At 45.0% G+C, this 21,706-nt stretch overlaps 1 protein-coding gene across 2 annotated transcripts in view; it reads right to left on the reverse strand.

Annotated features, from left to right (window-relative positions):
- The window catches only part of TMEM94 (transmembrane protein 94), a 177,251-nt gene that overhangs the window by 96,584 nt on the left and 58,961 nt on the right, over positions 1-21,706 (reverse strand). For both annotated transcript variants that reach the window (XM_077459611.1, XM_077459610.1), the window contains exons 8-11: positions 17,240-17,342; positions 6,478-6,564; positions 2,173-2,289; positions 2,037-2,093 (exon numbers count right to left, since the gene is read on the reverse strand). In XM_077459611.1, the coding sequence (XP_077315737.1) occupies positions 2,037-2,093; positions 2,173-2,289; positions 6,478-6,564; positions 17,240-17,342 (364 nt within the window). The remainder of the gene's footprint in view (positions 1-2,036; positions 2,094-2,172; positions 2,290-6,477; positions 6,565-17,239; positions 17,343-21,706) is intronic.

Below are 21,706 nucleotides of genomic sequence, written 5' to 3' on the forward strand. Positions count from 1 at the left end.
ATTAGACTTTCATATATTTTAGATTCATTACACACAACTGAAGTAGTTCAAGCCTTTTCTTGTTTTAATATTGATGATTTTGGCATACAGCTCATGAAAACCCAAAATTCCTATCTCAAAAAATTAGCATATCATGAAAAGGTTCTCTAAACAAGCTATTAACCTAATCATCTGAATCAACTAATTAACTCTAAACACCTGCAAAAGATTCCTGAGGCTTTTAAAAACTCCCAGCCTGGTTCATTACTCAAAACCGCAATCATGGGTAAGACTGCCGACCTGACTGCTGTCCAGAAGGCCATCATTGACACCCTCAAGCAAGAGGGTAAGACACAGAAAGAAATTTCTGAACGAATAGGCTGTTCCCAGAGTGCTGTATCAAGGCACCTCAGTGGGAAGTCTGTGGGAAGGAAAAAGTGTGGCAGAAAACACTGCACAACGAGAAGAGGTGACCAGACCCTGAAGAATATTGTGGAGAAGGACCGATTCCAGACCTTGGAGGACCTGCGGAAGCAGTGGACTGAGTCTGGAGTAGAAACATCCAGAGCCACCGTGAACAGGCGTGTGCAGGAAATGGGCTACAGGTGCTGCATTCCCCAGGTCAAGCCACTTTTGAACCAGAAACAGAGGCAGAAGCGCCTGACCTGGGCTACAGAGAAGCAGCACTGGACTGTTGCTCAGTGGTCCAAAGTACTTTTTTCGGATGAAAGCAAATTTTGCATGTCATTCGGAAATCAAGGTGCCAGAGTCTGGAGGAAGACTGGGGAGCGGGAAATGCCAAAATGCCTGAGGTCCAGTGTCAAGTACCCACAGTCAGTGATGGTCTGGGGTGCCATGTCAGCTGCTGGTGTTGGTCCTCTGTGTTTTATCAAGGGCAGGGTCAATGCAGCTAGCTATCAGGAGATTTTGGAGCACTTCATGCTTCCATCTGCTGAAAAGCTTTATGGAGATGAAGATTTCATTTTTCAGCACGACCTTGCACCTGCTCACAGTGCCAAAACCACTGGTAAATGGTTTACTGACCATGGTATTACTGTGCTCAATTGGCCTGCCAACTCTCCTGACCTGAACCCCATAGAGAATCTGTGGGATATTGGGAAGAGAAAGTTGAGAGACGCAAGACCCAACACTCTGGATGAGCTAAAGGCCGCTATCGAAGCATCCTGGGCCTCCATAACACCTCAGCAGTGCCACAGGCTGGTTGCCTCCATGCCACGCTGCATTGAAGCAGTCATTTCTGCAAAAGGATTCCCGACCAAGTATTGAGTGCATAACAGAACATAATTATTTGAAGGTTGACTTTTTTTGTATTAAAAACACTTTTCTTTTATTGGTCGGATGAAATATGCTAATTTTTTGAGATAGGATTTTTGGGTTTTCAGGAGCTGTATGCCAAAATCATCAATATTAAAACAAGAAAAGGCTTGAACTACTTCAGTTGTGTGTAATGAATCTAAAATATATGAAAGTCTAATGTTTATCAGTACATTACAGAAAATAATGAACTTTATCACAATATGCTAATTTTTTGAGAAGTACCTGTATACACATACTAGGGTCAATTTAGACAGAAGCCAATGAACCTACCATCATGTCTTTGGAGTGTGGAAGGAAACTGGAGTACCCGGGGGAAATCCACACAGGCACAGAGAGAACATGCAAACTCCAGGCAAGTAGTGCCAAGGTTGGGATTCAAGCTGGTGACCCTAGTGCTGCCAGGTGGAAGTGCTAACCACTTTGCCACTGTGCTGCCCACTGACATTCTGAACTTGGCTTCACACCGAATCACTAGCCTTCAACAAGCACACAGACAATTGAGTCTGAAAAGTCTAAAACCATCCTGCAATACTTGTTCTAGATCAGCAACTCCCTACAGAGTGAACTAGTACAATAATGATAGCCCTAGAGTTGCCCCTCTGAGAACAACTCTGTATTCCTATTTTTGAAAGTTCACTTTAAATGTGATACAACGTATGACACATTGCATTAATTTAAAGGACAAACACTGATATGGTTGCTATTCCTTGTATACTGACCTGACTAGAGGCAACTTCAGTATAGCTGCTTAAAGTATCCTCTGAAAATTTAGCCACCTGTGAAGAAGGCCACAGACATTACTGACAAGCTTGTATCACAGAAAAGTACTGGGGGGAAGCAAATAGGAATTCTTACCAGGGAGGTAGGGCAGGGTCTGCCCATTTGGGCCAATACACGAGCTTCACACAAAGCAGTAACTAGAATCCACATAACAGGGAATAGGAGAGGAAGAACTGGTAACACTGCATTCACCTAAATGAATAGGACAATGTACAAGTTACAAAAAGAGAATATAAACATTTATACACAATGTGCATATCAGAACAATGAAAACTGCCATAGCAATGCTGTCAAATGGAAAGTGATATTAAAGGGCAATTTAAAAAAAAAAAAAAAAAAAAAAAAAAAAAACATGTCATACTTACAGTATCTCACAAAAGTGAGTACACCCCTCACATTTTTGTAAATATTGTATTATATCTTTTCATGTAACACTGAAGAAATTACACTTTGCTACAATGTAAAGTAGTGAGTGTACAGCTTGTATAAGTGTAAATTTGCTGTTCCCTCAAAATAACTCAACACACAGCCATTAATGTCTAAACCGCTGGAAACAAAAGTGAGTACACCTCTAAGTGAAAATGTCCACACTGGGCCCAATTAGCCATTTTCCCTCCCTGGTGTCTTGTGCCTCGTTAGTGTTACAAGGTCTCAGGTGTGAATGAGGAGCAGGTGTGTTAAATTTGGTGTTATCGCTCTCAATCTCTCATACTGGTCACTGGAAGTTCAATATGGCATCTCGTGGCAAAGAACTCTGAGTATCTACAAAAAAGAATTGTTGCTCTACATAAAGATGGCCTAGGCCAGGGATATGCAATTAGTGGACCACCATTTGTTGCAGAATTACAAGTCCCATAAGGCATAGCAAGACTGACTGACAGCCACAAGCATGACACCCAGAGGCATGATGGGACTTGTAGTTTTGCAACAGCTGGAGGTCAGCTAATTGCATATTCCTGGCCTAGGCTATAAGAAGATTGCCAAGACCCTGAAACTGAGCTGCAGCACAGGCCTCGCCATGGTCGACCAAAGAAGTTGAGTACACGTGCTCAGCATCATATCCAGAAGTTGTCTTTGGGAAATAGACGTATGAGTGCTGTCAGCATTGCTGCAGAGGTTGAAGGGGTAGGGGGACAGCCTGTCAGTGCTCAGACCATAGGCCGCACATAAAGTTTGCTGAAGACAAGCTGACTAAGGACATGGATTACTTGAACCATGCCCTTTTGTCTGATGAGACCAAGAAAAAATTATTTGGTTCAGATGGTGTCAAGCGTGTGTGGTGGCAACCAGGTGAGGAGTACAAAGACAAGTGTGTCTTGCCTACAGTCAAGCATGGTGGTGGGATTGTCATGATCTGGGGCTGCACGAGTGTTGCCGGCACTGGGGATCTACAGTTCATTGAAGGAACCATGAGTGTAAACATGTACTGTGACATACTGAAGCAGAGCATGATCCCCTCCCTTTGGAGACTGGGCCGTAGGGTAGTATTCCAACATAACGACCCCAAACGCCTCAAAGACGACCACTGGCTTGCTAAAGAAGCTGAGGATAAAGGTGATGGACTGGCCAAGCATGTCTCCAGACCTAAACCCTACTGAGCATCCTCAAACAGAAGGTGGAGAAGCGCAAGGTCCCCAACATCCACCAGCTCCGTGATGTCATCATGGAGGAGTGGAAGAGGACTCCAGTGGCAACCTGTGACACTCTGGTGAACTCCATGCACAAGAGGGTTATGGCAGTGCTGGAAAATAATGGTGGCCACACAAAATATTGACACTTTGGGGTGTACTCACTTTTGTTGCCAGCGGTTTAGACATTAATAGCTGTGTGTTGCGTTATTTTGAGGGGACAGCAAATTTACACTGTTATACAAGAAGTACACTCACTACTTTACATTGTAGCAAAAGTGTAATTTCTTCAGTGTTGTCACATGAAAAGCTATAATAAAATATTTACAAAAATGTGAGTGGTATACTCACTTTTGTGAGATACTGTAGCTGCTCTTTGCTATGGTTTTGCACAGAGCAGCCCAGATCCTCCTCTTCTTGGGTCCCCCACTAGTGCTCCTGGCCCCTTCCTCCTGCCAAGTGCCCCCATAGCAAGCTCCCGAGATGCTGGTCTGTCTGTCCATTCAGATACAAAGCGCAGCTCAACACCGCCCTTGCTCTCTCTTCATTGGATCACTGGTTGTGATTGACCAATGGCTTCCGCTGCTGTCTCAGCCAGTGAGGAGCCAGACACCCCAGAGAGCCACTGCTCTTGTGTACATCGCTGGATTGAAATGGGGCTCAGGTAAGCATTAGGTGGTGTGGGCTGATGCACACCAAAGGTTTTTACCGCAGAAAAAAAAAAACACGCTGGATAAAAATGCTAATATTTTGTGATTTTTGCCAGTGTTTAGGAGCAGCAGTAGAGTTTTTGTTAAGGAGTGGGCAGCCTCTGGTGTCCTTAATAACCAGTGAATAGTGTAGATTAGTGTAAATTAAACAATTGCCGGCAAATAAAAAAAGTGAGGAAAAAAAATGGCCCGTGGGTCCCATCCCCCCAAATCCATTGGTCTCGGGGTACCCCAAATTAAAAAAAAATTGCATGGGCCCCCCCAAAATCCATACGATACCCTTATCCGAGAAGGCAGGGAGGGGTCCGGAGGCTACCTAGAGTCCTACCCCCCCGCTTGAACCATACCAGGCCAGATACCCTCAATATGGGGAGGGTGCTTTGGGGAAGGGGGTTCTGCCTTGTTCTCTCACAAGTGTACTAAAACGGCTACAATCACCTCAGACAATGGTAAATTGTATCCTTATATTCATAAATAAAAGTTTGCCTGTGTATAATTTGACACGAGACCAGATGAAAACTAACGAATTTGAATCAAGTTCAGATGGTAGATGGGTACATTTTTTTCCATTCTATTCATTCACCTCCAGGTGGTGCCATGTATGATAAACCCATGATGCTTCTTTTGACTTGCAGGTAAAAAAATCAATATTAAAAAGTTAAAGCCACTTATGTGCTACCGATAATCAAATCACAATTTGCCCACCTGCTAGGTACAGGCTTTACCTTGAGTGAGCCCTCTTCTTTGGCTCTATCATATGCCTACCCCCTCCCAGAGCTGGCTGCACGTTTACTTCCACTCTGTGGATTGGGGACTCCATGCTTTGTATTCTGGCCTTGGTATGTACTTCATGGAGTACTTATGTAAACATTGAATGAATTTGGTCAACTGAAACATGTTTAATGTTCAACAAAAATATATATTTTTGATCTGTATGTACATGAATATTTGTAATCATATGCCAATTACGTTACATCTCCCAGTACCAATAGGATCCCATGAAAAAGCTGTTGGCAAAACACATGGTGATCCATTGGTGTTTGTACAGTGATTCAGTCGTTTGGCCCTGCACATGGAAGACCTTTTCATTTAATAAGCTTTTGATTCATGGGCCATCTGAATAGGTTTCTCTCTACATTCTGTTATTTGACACATGGGAGACTCTTATAGCTATATAGAATGCACAATTCTTCTCAATATGTTTTTAGGACATTTTATAATTGCTACAATAAATCTTTAAATTTTATACATATGCGAATACTCCTTTCTAACTTGGGATTATAGTGGCAACTGTTAAAGTCCTACACCAATTTTGCTCCTTGTTTTTTTTTCTTGTATCCATTTTGGATGACACACACACACACACACACACACACACACACACACACACACAAACGGGTTACGTCTCTGCATTCCTTTATTGCATTATTAGTTATTTGCTATAATATTATCATCATTTATTGGCACCAATTTATTAGTGCACGGTTTTAATTTTTTATTATTGTCACATATACTTATATTCGAGTTAGCGCCACACTTTTTATTATTATTAAAAATAATTAGCACTGCTATTAACACATAATGATTGGAATCATGAAGGATGTGATATGGTTATTGGTATTTATTTGTTTTTAAATGATTTTATTAAAACATGCATTACACAGGCATTTTGGTCCATACAGATGATCTGCTTTTGTGTATCTTCTAGAGACAAAGTGGATGGACGAAGACCAATGTCACCCAACAAGTTCTGGGTGTGGGTTAATAGCACAGAGAAAAAGATCAACACCAGATCTAAAACTAGACAGTGCAAGTAAGCTAGTGTGAAATCCTTTGCCCCACCACCTAATGTTTTAATAAATCAATGGAGATGACTTGTCAAAGATTTCCAAGTAATGGGAAGAAGTTCCAGTGTTTTCTTCTGCCCACCTCTTAAAGGAGGGGCCAGTATCCAACCCCTCTTTGTATTTATCCAGAAGCAAAACTAAACTTGTAGAATAAATTTCAGGAAAATGACTGCAAATGCTTGGAGGGTAGATTACCTGTAGTTGCACCAAAGCATAAGTAGCAGGGGGAATGCCAGGAGTATGGAAGATGACTCGAAGGGTATTAGTGAACAGGAAGGCAACCTACAAGGTTAGAATGAAGAACGGTTAACAAAATGCTGTGTGGATGACAAAGATATGGCTAAAAAGTTCCAAACTTTAAAGAGAACCTATTTTGACTTACATAATATTTCTATGTCACTGCACTCTTAAAGCCCTATACACTTGTGCCGCTACTTTAGAGGCCAGATTCAGCATTTATTGGCGTACAAATGCCCCTAGCGAGTCCTAAAGTGGAACTTTTCTTATAACAATTGATAAAAAAGAATGTTCTTTAGCAATATTATTAATCATGCTACCAGAATTGGTGTGTGCTGTAAATTGTCTTCAGCATTGTTCCCGTTTCTACTTTCTGGAGGTTGACATTTTGTTAAAGCCCAGAGCAGCAGGTAATCACTTAAATTCCGGCCACTTTCACCCCCCTTGCAGTCCAGGCCAATTTTCAGCTTTTAGTGACAATTACTCTAACCCTTCCCTGCCAGTGTCGTTTATACAGTAATCAATCTGACACACCGCAACTCCAAGCTAGGTAAAGAGTCTCTGACAGAGACTCTTTACCGCATGATCAGCCGCGTCTAATCACAGCTGATCACAATGTAAATAGGAAGAGCCCTTGATCGGCTTTTCCCTCACTTGCCTGTCAGACGCGAGGAGAGCGGATCGGCTGCTCCTCTGACGGGAGGAGGGGGGTCTGTGCTGATCGATTATCAGCACAGCCCCCCGAGGATGCCCCCACTGGACCACTAGGGACGCCACCAGGAATTTCACAACCAGGTATGCCACCCTAGACCACCAGGGATGCCAATCAGTGCCCACAATGGGCATCACTGATTGGCATCCATCAGTACCATACATTACATCAGTGTCACCCAGTGCCCATCTATGCCACCTATCAGTGCACATCCGTGCCGCCTATCAGTGCCACCTATGTGTACCCATCAGTGCCACTTATCAGTGCCCCATTAGTGATGCATATTAGTTCCCATCAGTACCCATTAATGGCACCTCATTGGTGCCCATCAGTGCAGCCTCATCAGTGCCCATCAGTGAAGGACAAATCTTATTTACAAAGTTTTGTAACCGGAAAAAAATAAAAATAAATTGATCAGCCCTGATGTACTGACAGCCTCATTCTTTGAGACCCTAAAATGCCAGGACATACAAATACCCCTCCAAAGACCCATTTTTTGGAAAGTAGACAATCTTAGATATTTAGTTATAGGCATGGTGAGGTTTTTGAAGTATGCATCAATGAAAAAAAATAATTTTTTTTTTTCACAAAGTTGCCATTTTAACTAGCTATTTTTCTCACACAGCATAGGCATACTTTCAATTACACTCCAAAAGACATTCTGATACACCTCCCGAGTATGAGGATACCACATATGTGAGACTTTCACAGTCTAGATGCATAGAAGAGTCTGAAATCCAATGAACACCTTCAGGCATTCCAGGGGCATAAATTACACATCTAATGTTCTGACTACCCATCACATTTTTGGAGGTCCTGGAGCACCAGGACAGTGGAAACACACACAAAATGGCCCCATTTTGGAACACACAAACCCCAAAGTATTTTCTAAAATACATGAGTCTTTTGAAAACATGATTTTGCCACAAGTTTTTGGAAGCTGTAGGAAAGAAAATTAACAGACATCATGGACATACTTGGCCAAAACACCTTTTGCTACGCCTCCTAAATATGGCGATATTAAATGCGTGAGACTTTTTCACAACCTAGGCACACAGAGGGGCCCTAAATCCACAGAGCACCTATAGGCTTTCTATGGGCATAAATTATGCATAAATTACACATCTAATTTCCTGACTTCCTATCAGCTTTATTGAAGGCCCCGAAGCACCAGGACAGAATTAACACCCACCAAATGACCCCATTTTGGAGCGTAAACACCCCAAGCCATTTTTTAAGAGGCATAGGGAGTTTTGATTACTAATTTTTTTGAGATTGGAAAATGCGGAAGGAAAATTTAAATATTTTGTTATACACAAAGTCGTCAATTTAATAAGATATTGCTCACACATAGCATGGGCATACTTACAATTACACCCCAACACACATTCTGCTACTCCTCCTGAGTAAGGAGATACCACGTGTGAAACTTTTTCACAGCCTAGCCACACATAGGGGCCCAACATATAAAAAGCACCTTAACCACTTCCAGTTTGGGACGATTCTGACATTTGTCTGCTACATGAATAAAACAAATTTTTGCTAGAAAACTACTTTGAACCGCCAAACCATAAAATATTTTTTTCTAAGCAAAGGCCCTAGAGAATAAAATGGTGGGCGTTGCATATTTTTATGCAAGACGTTATTTTCACAGCGGTTTTTCAAATGCAATTTTTTTATTTTATATATATATTTTTTTTTTTTTTTTAGGAAAAATAGGATTTTTGTACTCACCGTAAAATCCTTTTTTCTGAAGTTCATTGACGGACACAGCATCTTCATCTTGACCTTAAGGTTATATCGCCCATTTAGGAGAGGACTAGGCAGAAAGTGTTAAAAACAGCAACACTTGCACAGTACCGCCCAGGGGGCAGTCCTACTGTCTATAACCCCTCACACTGCATCCAGCAAAAGAGGTACAAACATAAATAGGAGGGGGTGGGTGCCGTGTCCGTCAAACTTCAGAGAAAAGAATTTTACAGTGCGTACAAAAACCCTATTTTCTCTTTCATTCATTGACGGATACAGCATCTTCATCTTGACCTTAGGGACGCCCCAAAGCAGTGTCAAAGAAACGAGGGTTAGGAACAGCAAGAAAAGAACTCCACCCATAACAACCAATGCTCCTCAACGGAGGAGTTGCAACTTTAACCACTTTCAGACCGGACCATTTTGCTGGTCAAAGACCAGACCACTTTTTGCGATTCGGCACTGCGTCGCTTTAACTGACAATTGCGCGGTCGTGCGACGTGGCTCTCAAACAAAATTGACGTCCTTTTTTACCACAAATAGAGCTTTCTTTTGGTGGTATTTGATCACCCCTGCGGTTTTTATTTTTTGCGCTATAAACAAAAATAGAGTGACAATTTTGAAAAAAACGCATTATTTTTTACTTTTTGTTATAATAAATATCCCCCAAAAATATATAAAAAAACATTTTTTTCCCTCAGTTTAGGCCGATACGTATTCTTCTACATATTTTTGGTAAAAAAAAAATCGCAATAAGCGATTATTGATTGTGGTTTGCGCAAAAGTTATAGCGTTTACAAAATAGGGATAGTTTTATAGCATTTTTATTAATAATTTTTTATTATTTTTTTTTTTACTAGTAATGGCGGCGATCAGCGATTTTTATTGTGACTGCGACATTGTTGGGGGACCCATCGGACATTTTTGACACTTTTTTGGGACCATTGTCATTTATACAGTAATCACTGCTATATAAATGCAGTGATTCCTGTGTAAATGACACTGGCAGTGAAGGGGTTAACCAGTGGGTGGCAGTGTAGGGGTTAAGTGTTCCTAGGGATGTGTTACTAACTGTGGGGGGTTGGGCTTTTGTTTAGTGAACACTGATCTCTGCTCCAATCACATGGAGCAGAGATCAGCGTCACTAGTTGCTAGGCAGAATGGAGAAATGTTGTTTACAACGGCATTTCTTCATTCGGCCGCTCCGTGAGACGATCGCGGGGATGCCCGCGGCGATTGAGTACGCGGGTCCCGACCAGCGTGGGAGCACGCCGCCGGCGGCTCGCTCCCGATGGCAGGGCGGCAAATTTAAAGGGACGTACATGTACGCCCATTTGCCTGCCCGTGCCATTCTGTCGACATACATCGTCGTGCGCTGGTCGGCACGTGGTTAAACAGCCACCTGCAAAACCTTGCGGCCGAAGCAAGCATCCGAAGATGCGCTCACATCAACCTTGTAAAATTTTGCGAAAGGGTGAATGGACGACCAGGTCGCATCCTTACAGATCTGGGAAATGGACGCTTGATGATGTCGGAAAGCCCAAGAGGCACCAATTGCCCTGATAAAATGTGCCGTCACAGGAAAAGGGGGGCGCCCGTCCCCTTATGGCATAAGCCTGAACCACAATCTGTCTGATCCACCAAGAAATGGTGACCGATGAGACCGCCAATCCCTTCTTCGGACCAGTCACTGATACAAACAGCGAGTCCGACCTCCAAAAAGGAGCCGTAGCAGACAGATACACCTGCAGAGCAAAGACCACGTCCAAGGAATGCAAAGCCACCTCTTTGGGGTGCGACGGCCAAGGACATAAGGACGGAAGCACAATGTCCTCATTTAGATGAAAGGCCTAAACAACCTTGGGCAGAAACAAAGGCTGGGGACGCAGCACCGCTTTATCCTTGTGGCGGATCAAGTAGGAAGACTTGCAAGATAAGGCCGCCAACTCAGAAACCCTCCTGGCAGATGTAATAGCCACTAGAAAGACTACTTTCTTAGAGAGTTTCAATAAGTGGATCTCCCTAAACGGTTTCAAACGGCGGTTTCTGAAGCACCGAGAGCACCAGATTCAAATCCCACGGAGCTTTGGTCAAACCGGAGGGGTCACATGTCGAACCCCCTGAACAAACATACTCACCAATGAATGAGTCGCCAAGGGTCACTGAAAAAAAAAAAAAAAAAAAAGAGAGAGAGACAGCCAAAGCTGATATCTGCCCCTTGATGGTGCTTAAGGCAAGTTTCTGATCCACTCCTCGCTGCAAAAACAGCAGGATCCTGGAAATAGAATATGTGCGCGGACGCCATGCCATCTCCTCACACATGGAAATGTAGGCCTTCCACGTACGATGATAAATCTTCGAGAAGATGATTTCCGTGCCCTCGGCATAGTGGATATTACCAAATCCGACACACCTCGGTCCCTTAGCACCTGGCTTTCAACAGCCATGCCGTTAAAGTCAGTGACAGTAAAGCAGGATAAAGTATTGAACCTTGCGACAGAAGGTACTCTTGCATCGGCAGTCACCAAGGAACATCCGCTACCATTCGTACTAGGTCAGTGTACCACAGACGCCGAGGCCAATCTGGGGCAATCAGCATTACCGGAATCCCCTCAGCCTCCACTCTGCGAAGCAGACGTGGGAGAAGTTTGAGTGAGGGAAAAGCATAAATCAGCCGATAATGCCCCCATGGAGCCACCAACGTGTTTGCGCATCCGCTCAGGGATCCTTTGATCTGGCCACAAATCTCTGAACCTTTCGATTGAGTCAAGAAGCCAGGAGATCCACATCTGGTGTGCCCCACCTTAGCCAAAGGAGATGAAATACATCCGGATGTATCGACCATTCCCCTTGGTCCAGCATCTGGCAACCTAGGTAGTTCGCTTGCCAGTTTTCTATGTCCGGAATGTACACCGCCGACAGAGCCAGCACGCCGTTCTGCCCACCGCAGGATGTGAGCGACCGCCAGTGCTGCAGCCAAGCTCCTTGTTCCTCCTTGATGGTTGAAATACGCCTCCACTGTGGCGTTGTCTGACTGTATCCTGACCGGACACCCTTGCAGCCTCTGTGACCATGTGGATAGGCACCGCCTGATTGCCCGATGTTCCAGCATGTTGATTGACAGGCGGGATACTGGGTCCAGCGACCCTGGGCTGACTGTACGCCCCAAACTCCCCCCCCCAACCGGTCAGGCTGGCATCCGTTGTGATCACCGTCCAATGAAGAGGAAGGAAGGAACGACTTCCTGGACCGAAGGGCAGGTGACCTCAGCCACTAGAGCAGGGAATCCCTGACTAGCTGGCTCCCCCAAATTTGACAATCCAGGGACAACGGAGATTTGTCCCATTTTGACAGAATCTCCTTTTGCAAGACTCAAGTGTGGAATTGAGCATACGGTACCGCCTCGAAAGTGGCTACCATGAGACCCAGGACTCGCATGCAAAAAATGTGGCGACGACCACCTGCGGGACACCAACAACTTCACCGCAGCTTGAAGAGTCTGCAGCTTGTCTGAAGGAAGAAAGACTCTCGCCTCTGAGGAGTCCAGAAGCAAGCTCAGGTACTCCAGGCGTTGAGTCGGCACCAACACAGACTTCTGTAGGTTCAGTATCCAACCAAACTCCCGAAGAGTTTGCATAGTGATTGCCAAATCCTCCCTTAATTCTGAGGCGGAAGCTGCTCTCAGAAGGACATTGTCCAGGTAACCCACGATTGCGATCACTCACTGCCTTAGCAAAGCCAAAATTGGGGTTAGCGCCTTGGTGAAGACTCTCGGTGCCGACGCCAGGCCAAAAGGGAGAGCTACAAATTGGTAGTGCTTGCTACAGACCGCAAACGGCAGGAACCTCTGATGATTGATGCATATGGGGACATGCAAGTATGTGTCCTTGATGTCCAGGGATGCCAGAAAATCCCCCTGGAGTGCAGTGACCACTGAGTGAACCGATTCCATCCTGATCATTTGTACCTTAACAAAACTGTTGGGAGCCTTGAGGTCCAGGACCCCTTCCTTCTTTGGGACTACAGATTGGAGTACAATTTCTGAAACCTTTCCGGTGTCGGTACAGGTACTATCACCCCGCGCAGCAGCAGGTCCTGTACTGCCCCAAACAGGGCCTCCCAATGAGCCAGCAGAAGATGAAGGTTGGAGGGAAAAAATCAGTTTGGCGGACAAGATGAAACCAGTACGCAGACATACTGGTCGAAAAGTAGGGAGGTCCACGCGGCTGCAAACTCCCGAAGGCGACCCCCCCTCGAGAGTCGGACGGGGGCAAACCTTCGTGTGGTAACAGATTTGCTCACAGGGTTGTTTGGCTTGTGGAACCAGGGACGCTTTCGTCCCTCAGCAGGCACCTTGTTGGACTAGGAATGCTTACCTGCCAACCTGGGCGGATGAAAAATCCGCTTCTGATTGGAAAAGGAGGGCCCTTGCCTACAGCGTGGCTCCTTACCTTTTCTGGACTGTGAGAGCAACGTACTCTTACCTCCAGGAACATTCCTAATGATGTCATCCAGCGAGGCAGCAAATAGCCTCTCTCCCTGGAAGGGCAAGTCCACCAGTGCTTTCTTAGATGCTTGGTACACAGACCAGCATTTCAACCAAATCAGGCGATGTAGCACTACTGCTGATACAGAGGCTCTAGAGAGCAAGGGGGCCATATCTAAGGCCACATCACAGACATACTTAAGGCCCTGCACCAACTGGTCCGGCAGCTCCATGCAGACAGGGGAAGCCTGTTGCTTCTCCAACTCACGGTGCAACAATTTTGCCCATTCAGTAAGCGCCTGTGACACCAGGGCCATGGCTAACACTGGCCGCAATGCTGACCTCACCACCGCAAACATGGACCGGGCAACCGCCTCGGCCCTTCTGTCGGCAGGGTCCTTGAAAGCAGGAGTCCCTTCCACCGGAATCGTAGTTACCTTATTTAACCTAGATACCGGGGGGGTCAACAATCGGAGGAGATGTACATTTTTTCAGGAAACTCTCCTCAAAGGTCTAACTCACCCCCATGTGTTTCGGGACTGAAAAGGCCCACTGCGGTTTTCCCCCCTCCTTGTAAATAAACGTATCAAAATAAGTTGGGTAAGGAAACACCTTAACAGTACGGGCCGGCTTGTGGGGCCCAAAAGGGACCGACGCCTATGTAGATGCCCCCGCCGTATCCTCCATTTTTAGGGTAACCCGCACCGCCGTAATAAGTGCACCTTCAATCACCTTTTCCTGCGCTGACCCGGACACGGAGTCATCCTCCCTGTCCGAACGGTCCTGGTCCGCATCCTCTGATATGTCAGAACAGGGGCCGCCTGTCACAGCGGGGCCAGAGTGTGAATCAGAGCTTTCCCCAGAAGACGGTGGGGCGTATTTTACCCCCCTTGCACCTGCACGCCACTTCCACCCTGGCAACAAAGGCCTCCAGGACCACAGAGTGTCCATAGGCACCGCAAGTGCGGGGGAACCAGTTGCAATAACAGGGATGTCTGGGGAAGAAGCACCAGCTTCCGATGCCATGCTGACCCACACTCGCCTGTCACCACTTAGGGACCTAAGGCAAGTCACACAAAATGTCCATCCTCCTAGCTGCCATAGACTGAGAGGCCCCCCACAGGACTCACCACCCTGACCCAGGTACTGCGCTGTGCTTCTGATGTCCCCTCTCCCCTTGTCATCCACGAGGTGTGTGTGAAAAGCGCGCTGTTCTAGAAGGAAAAAAGCACCCAGCGCTAGAGGCAAAACTACCCGAGGCTACTAGAAGATGGCCGCCAGCCGCCTCAGCAAAAATGTCTCAGGGTGCCGAGAAAATGGCTGCCGAACTACCAGAAAATGTCCGAAAGGCAATAAATGGCCGTGGCCATTTTCTTGAGGCCGCACCCTTTTTTTGTAGCCACAGCCAGTGTCACACACATGTCACACACAGCACAAACACCCCACCGTGGCCCAGAAACAGGGAAGAGAATGAGCGGACCCCCAACACGCAGCGAGCCCCCTGCCAGGACCCAGAGCCCCCCGGAGGACTGTGCCAAGTCACACAGCGGCCCATAGCATGGGGAGGAGGGAAGGAACAGGGAGAGAAGAAAGGGAGAGTGAGAGACCCCCTAGTCAACCTCCCAGGGAATGCCCAGCAGCTCCATCCTGCCGAGACAGGTGGAACCATACTTACCCCTCCTGCAGGGACTGCTGGACGCATTCCACAGACAGACCCATCACCGAGCTGTACGGGGTGGCTGCCGGCCATGGCACACTGACACAAACAGCAGTAGCCCGCTCACGCTCGATGGCCTGGCTGGGGAGACTACAGGGATCTATATTACATCCCACAGGGAGCAAAGTCCTTCTCCGACACTAGGCAGAAAAAAACCTGAGCTGCTAGATGCAGTGTGAAGAGTTATAGCCAGTAGGACCGCCCCTTGGCGGTACTGTGCAAGTGTTGCAGTTTTTAACACTTTCTGCCTAGTCCTCTCCTAAAGGGGCGATATAACCCTAAGGTCAAGATGAAGATGCTGTGTCCGTCAATGAACGAAAGAGAAAAATACACTAACCACTTAAAGTAGAAGTCCACCCCAACACTAAAATCTTGAAATCTACTTGCATCCACAATCTAAGACTAACCTATCCAGCCCTGTAAAGATGAAACAACGTAAATGTTACTATCCATAGGCAACATTTTAAGAGCCTTTACAGGTTACCACCTTAGATTTGCAGAGGTGGTCTGGTGCTATAATTACCACCCATGATTTGAGATTACCTCATATATTTTGGACGATCGCTGTTTGTGTACGTGCAGGACTGACCCGTGCATTCGTCTTTGCGTGTGAGCATGGGAAGTACAGGAGCACTTTATTATATATATTTTTTAAATTAGACCCCAAATTTCTCCTCTGCCCATAAAAGCATTCAAAACACCATGATTTGTGTTTTTTTGGAATGCTTTTGAATTTTTTTAAATGGTGCCAGGTAAGCCAGAAGTGATGTTATGTCATCACTTTCGGGTTACTACAGCAGAGAGCTGATCAAAGCTGATCTTAGCTTTGTTCGGCTGTCTGACCAGCCAGCTGGTTGCTTGGGCTTCCTTGTGGGATGGTAGAGCCCGAGCAAGCCGTAGAAAGCGGTGGGAGGATGTCCCCTCCCGCTGCTTGTCATAGCAATCGAGTGGCTAATTAATCAGTGGTTAACGAATTTGAATGCACAGAAACACAATAGAATACCCAATTATTTGTTAAAATATAAAAGATGATAAAAGTAGATACCAAACTTCTCACGCTTTAAAATTGCGTCCGCCCAAGGAATGGTACCTAAAAATCTCCATAAGCAACACTTTAAAAGCCTCTACAGCATACCAGTTTAGGGTTACACAGGAGCTCTGGAGCTAGTATTATTGCTCTCATGTTGACGTTTCGCAACGATACCTGTATACATGTGTGGTGTAAATCGCTGTATACATATATGTGCGGGACCAATGCGTGCGTTCGCATTTGCGTGCGAGCAATATCAGGTTCAGGAGAGCCCAATAAAGGCGGTAGTGGAAAAGAGGGGCCCCTTCTGCTGCCTATATTTTTCCCGGCTTCAGAATCACCGGTACGTCGCTGTACATAAAGCGGTTATGGTGTTCTAGGGGAATAAATTACACATGTAATTTCCAATCTATTACATTTTTGGAGGCCCTGGAGAACCAGGACAGTGGAAACAATTGGGTTCTGTTGACACTAGTACTTATATGGCAGTGATCAGGACGCTGGTATGGGGCATGGCGGTGATCAGGACGCTGGTATGGGGCATGGCGGTGATCAGGACGCTGGTATGGGGCATGGCGGTGATCAGGACGCTGGTATGGGGCATGGCGGTGATCAGGACGCTGGTATGGGGCATGGCGGTGAACAGGGCGCTGGTTTGGCGGTGATTAGGATGCGGGTATTTCCTCTCACTTCCTGTTTTGACTAGGAAGTAAAGGGAAATCTCCCCCATAGGACACAGATAGCAAACAAAATCATGAGCTGGGCAAAGAGATTCCCCTGACCTTCTTTTAGGGGGCATAATGTGTATAGAAATGTTAAAAGGTAAGGAACGTTCAACCCTTAATAGTTTCTACCAGAACTGCAAAAGCGGGCAAGTCTTCAAATTGAGACATCTGTCAAGGAGAACTCTCAACAATGAACAATCCTATAATAATGTTCAAGCTGGGGTTCCCCTTTAACCTAATACATATGTTTTCTGTAATGAGTTATCTGTTATTTTTTTTTAAAAAGGTCTACATGACTCACCATGATGGCTGGGACAGCATACATTAACATTACCGACTGAACAGTGAACCTCTCATTATCCATTACAGTTACAGGACGGTTGTGGGCCTGGTCCAGCCAGTTCCTATGGGATAGTAATACTGTTTAGAAAAATTGCAATGCAGACAGAAAAGCTCATTATAAAGTTGATTCCTTTAAATTCCCTAAGAATGCATAAATAAATGTGCTATGTTTAAAGCCTGTTTTAGTGAACATTAAAGGGGTTGTAAAGGCAGAAGGTTTTTTAATCTTAATGCATTTTATGCATTAAGAAAAAAAAGCCTACTGTGTGCAGCAGCCCCCCTCAGTCCCCCTAATACTTACCTAAGCCCCATCTCGATCCAGCGATGTTGCACGAGAGACTTGGCTGTCCGGGAACTCTCCCTCCTTATTGGCCGAGACAGCAGCGAAGCACCATTTGCTCCCGCTGCTGTCAAATTCAGTGAGCCAATAAGGTGAGAAAGGCGGCTCAGCTCAGGTGCCCCCATAGTAAGCTGCTTTCTGTGGGAGCACTTAACAGAAGGGAGGGGTCGGGAGCGCCAGCGAATGACCAGAGAAGAGGAGGATCTGGGCTGCTCTGTGCAAAACCACTACAAAGGTATTTTTTAACATAAAAAAAAAAATACTTTAGTAGCACTTTAAAGCGGGAGTAAAACCGCTGACTTTTTTCTTTCTTTCTACACTTGTAAGGGAAAAGGCACTGCATACTAGCTCATTATGAAATACTTACCTTAGAACGAGCGCCGGCATCTCACTCGGTCCACGTCGAAGGAGCTGACATGTTCCCTCTGCATGTCTTCTGGGTATCGCAGCTCCGGCGCTGTGAGTGGCCGGAGCCTTGACGTCGTCACTTCCTCGCAGGAGTTTTCTTCCCGGCAGGGTCTGGCGTCTGCTGGACTTTCAGCCGAGAATCCGCAGAGCTCATGCACCGCTGAAGTCAGCAGCTCATTGCGAGGGGAATATTTCCTAAACCGTACAGGTTTAGGAGATATTCTTTTTACCTACAGGTAAACCTTACCTGTAGGTCAAAGTTAAAAATATGACTATACAACCGCTTTAAATCGTTTGGACCAAGCTGGTCCAAATGAACCATTTCCTTCACTGACACGTGTTTTGGAGCTCTTCAGCCATTCACAGGAAGTGCTGCTGAAAAGCACAGCCCACTTTACTGTATGTAGCCGAGGCCACATACAGTTCATACAGCGCCAAAAAGACCCTGCATGTGTCAATGAAAGAAATGGGTCTTTTGGAACAGTTTGGTCCAAACAAAGTATTTAACCACTTTCAGACCGGACCAATTTGCTGGTCAAAGACCAGACCACTTTTTGCGATTCGGCACTGCGACGCTTTAACTGACAATTGCGCGGTCGTGCAACGTGGCTCTCAAACAAAATTGACGTCCTTTTTTCCCACAAATAGAGCTTTCTTTTGGTGGTATTTGATCACCCCTGCGGTTTTTATTTTTTGCGCTATAAACAAAAATAGAGCGGCAATTTTGAAAAAAAAAACGCATTATTTTTTACCTTTTGTTATAATAAATATTCCCCAAAAATATATAAAAAAACATTTTTTTCCCTCAGTTTAGGCCGATACGTATTCTTCTACATATTTTTGGTAAAAAAAAAAATCGCAATAAGCGATTATTGATTGGTTTGCGCAAAAGTTATAGCGTTTACAAAATAGGGATAGTTTTATAGCATTTTTATTAATAATTTTTTATTATTTTTTTTTTTTACTAGTAATGGCGGCGATCAGTGATTTTTATTGTGACTGCGACATTGTGGGGGACCCATCGGACATTTTTGACACATTTTTGGGACCATTGTCATTTATACAATAATCACTGCTATATAAATGCAGTGATTCCTGTGTAAATGACACTGGCAGTGAAGGGGTTAACCAGTGGGTGGCAGTGTAGGGGTTAAGTGTTCCTAGGGGTGTGTTACTAACTGTGGGGGGGTTGGGCTTTCATTTAGTGAACACTGATCTCTGCTCCAATCACATGGAGCAGAGATCAGCATCACTAGTTGCTAGGCAGAATGGAGAAATGTTGTTTACAACGGCATTTCTTCATTCGGCCGCTCCGTGAGACGATCGCGGGAATGCCCGCGGCGATCGAGTCCGCGGGTCCCGCGACCGGACTCACAGAGGTCCCGACCAGCGTGGGAGCGTGCCGGCGGCGGCGCGCTCCCGATGGCAGGGCGGCAATTTAAAGGGACGTACATGTACGCCCATTTGCCTGCCCGTGCCATTCTGTCGACGTACATCGTCGTGCGCTGGTCAGCAAGTGGTTAAATTTCACCAAAACATGAAAGTCAGATTTAATAAGTTTTAGAGAACACACTGCCTTCCATAGTGTCAATAATGGGACTAAGATAATTGAGGGAACAGGTAGGGACTGCAGTAAATAAATTTATAGGGATTTACCAAAACTGGAGTGTGCAAAATCTGGTGCAGCTCTGCATAGACCGAATTGAGCGCACAGCTAACAGTGGACCGATGAGCGTCTCGTTCGGGTGTAAACGTCACTTCCGGTTTCCCTTTTTTTTAGGAAACCGGAAGTGACGTTTACACCCGAGCGAGACGCTCATCGGTCGACTGTTAGCTGTGCGCTCAATTCGTTTCCTCTTGTGAGTAGATTATTATATGTTTTAATAAAGTCGATGGTTTTATATACTACACTATGGTGGATGTTATTTATCTGTCCCTTTGAGTACATACGTTGGTAACATCCACGAGGAAATCGGATGATTTTCGGCACCGTCAGAAGTTCCTCTCTGCAGTCATCCCCCTGTTTCAAGCACTCCTTGCAAAAAGATCTTTTTTTTCCGCTGCATACTTCGCAGCAGTGAGGTAATCATTTAGTGTAACCAGCACTGGCACGAAAAATCACTGGAAGAGAGTTGGCTTGGCACATTGCACTTTATTTGGATTGTGATATTGCATTTAACTTTCACGATTGGACTATGTATGGGACACTCTAATTAGATTCACTTGTTGGCTGCTATCGATTTTTGCTGCTATTTTTTATATCTAATTTTTATATCGCATTTTTTATTTTATATCGCATTTTTTATTTTATATCGCATTTTTTATTTTATATCGCATTTTTTATTTTTATATCGCATATTTTAGTTGATGCATGTTTTTTATTATATGCACCTGAATTTACCTATCACAGTATCACTGTTGTTGGCACTTTGCACTTTGAATCAGTGGATTTTATGCTATGCACAGATGCACTTCTAATGCAATTTTTTTCAAGCACTATTGCACTTCTTTGTTTTGATATTATTATTTATTATTTTGTATTACTGTTAGTTTATTTGGTATTTAGGAAGCGCAACACACCCCCCCCCTTTTTTCATTTTTCACAGTATTGAGAGTCAACTCATAGTGTTTGCTGCTCCCGTCAGAATAGAATTGTGCCTTCTAATTAATTTGGTCATATAGCACGGGAGCCTTTGAAATACATAAACATTTATTATGCTCCAGCTTCCCAAGTCTAAAATGTGATGGGATTATTTTTTCATCTGGTAATCTGGCCAGCAAGTCTGTTTTTTTTTTTACAGTATACACGCTCCAGCAGAATGTATCAGTTTACATGGATGAGACAAACTGCTGGCAGGGTGATTAAAATTATAATTTCTTTATGTAATCATGCAAAATGGTTTGCTGTAACTGATCTTAATCTGCTGATACATTTAATATTACCCTTCCCTCCAGTCTGATAATGCTGCTGTCCTCTATGCCCCCTGTGCTCATTCATCCAGAGTTGTGTCTCACCAATACTGGCCAGATCACCAGGTGAACACAGAGGGAAAAAGCCAAAAAAAGAAAAACTAATGGAGCCACTACATTCAATGATTGCCAAGCTGCAATATAATACATTTTTGGTTTTGGGTTTAAAGTGGTTGTAAACCCATCTGAAAAAGAAAAAAATAATAAAAAAAAAAGCAACGTGCAAGGCAAAGGCATAATGAGCTAGTATGCATAGCATACTAGCTCATTATGAATAACTTACCTGAGAACGAAGCCCCCGAAGTGGTCCTCCGTCTTCATGTCTGCCGCTGCCATGGATCTCGGAAGTGTCTACCGGGCCTCGCTGCTCCGGCGCTGGGATTCCCCGGAGCAGCGATGACGTCACTCCCGCGCATGCGCACGGAAGCCGACACTCGCGGCATATCGCCGCGATCTGCGGCCTGACCAGTGCGCCTGCGCGCCGCTGTCTTTTTGTAAATGCCTCCTAAACCGTATAGGTTTAGGAGATATTTCTTGGACCTACAGGTAAGCCTTAATCTAGCTTTACCTGTAGGTCAAAGTGGTTTGTAAGGGTTTACAACCACTTTAATGTCGCAATAAACGTGGTGGGTACATTTGTTTTCTTTATTAAGACTTTTTTCAATAATTTTTTTCCCCTGGTGATCCAATCAGTAACATTTTAATTTT

Source organism: Lithobates pipiens, unplaced genomic scaffold, assembly GCF_037356315.1.
Source record: "Lithobates pipiens isolate NorthernLeopardFrog02 unplaced genomic scaffold, aLitPip1_a1.2 Scaffold_28, whole genome shotgun sequence".
NCBI lineage: Eukaryota > Metazoa > Chordata > Amphibia > Anura > Ranidae > Lithobates > Lithobates pipiens.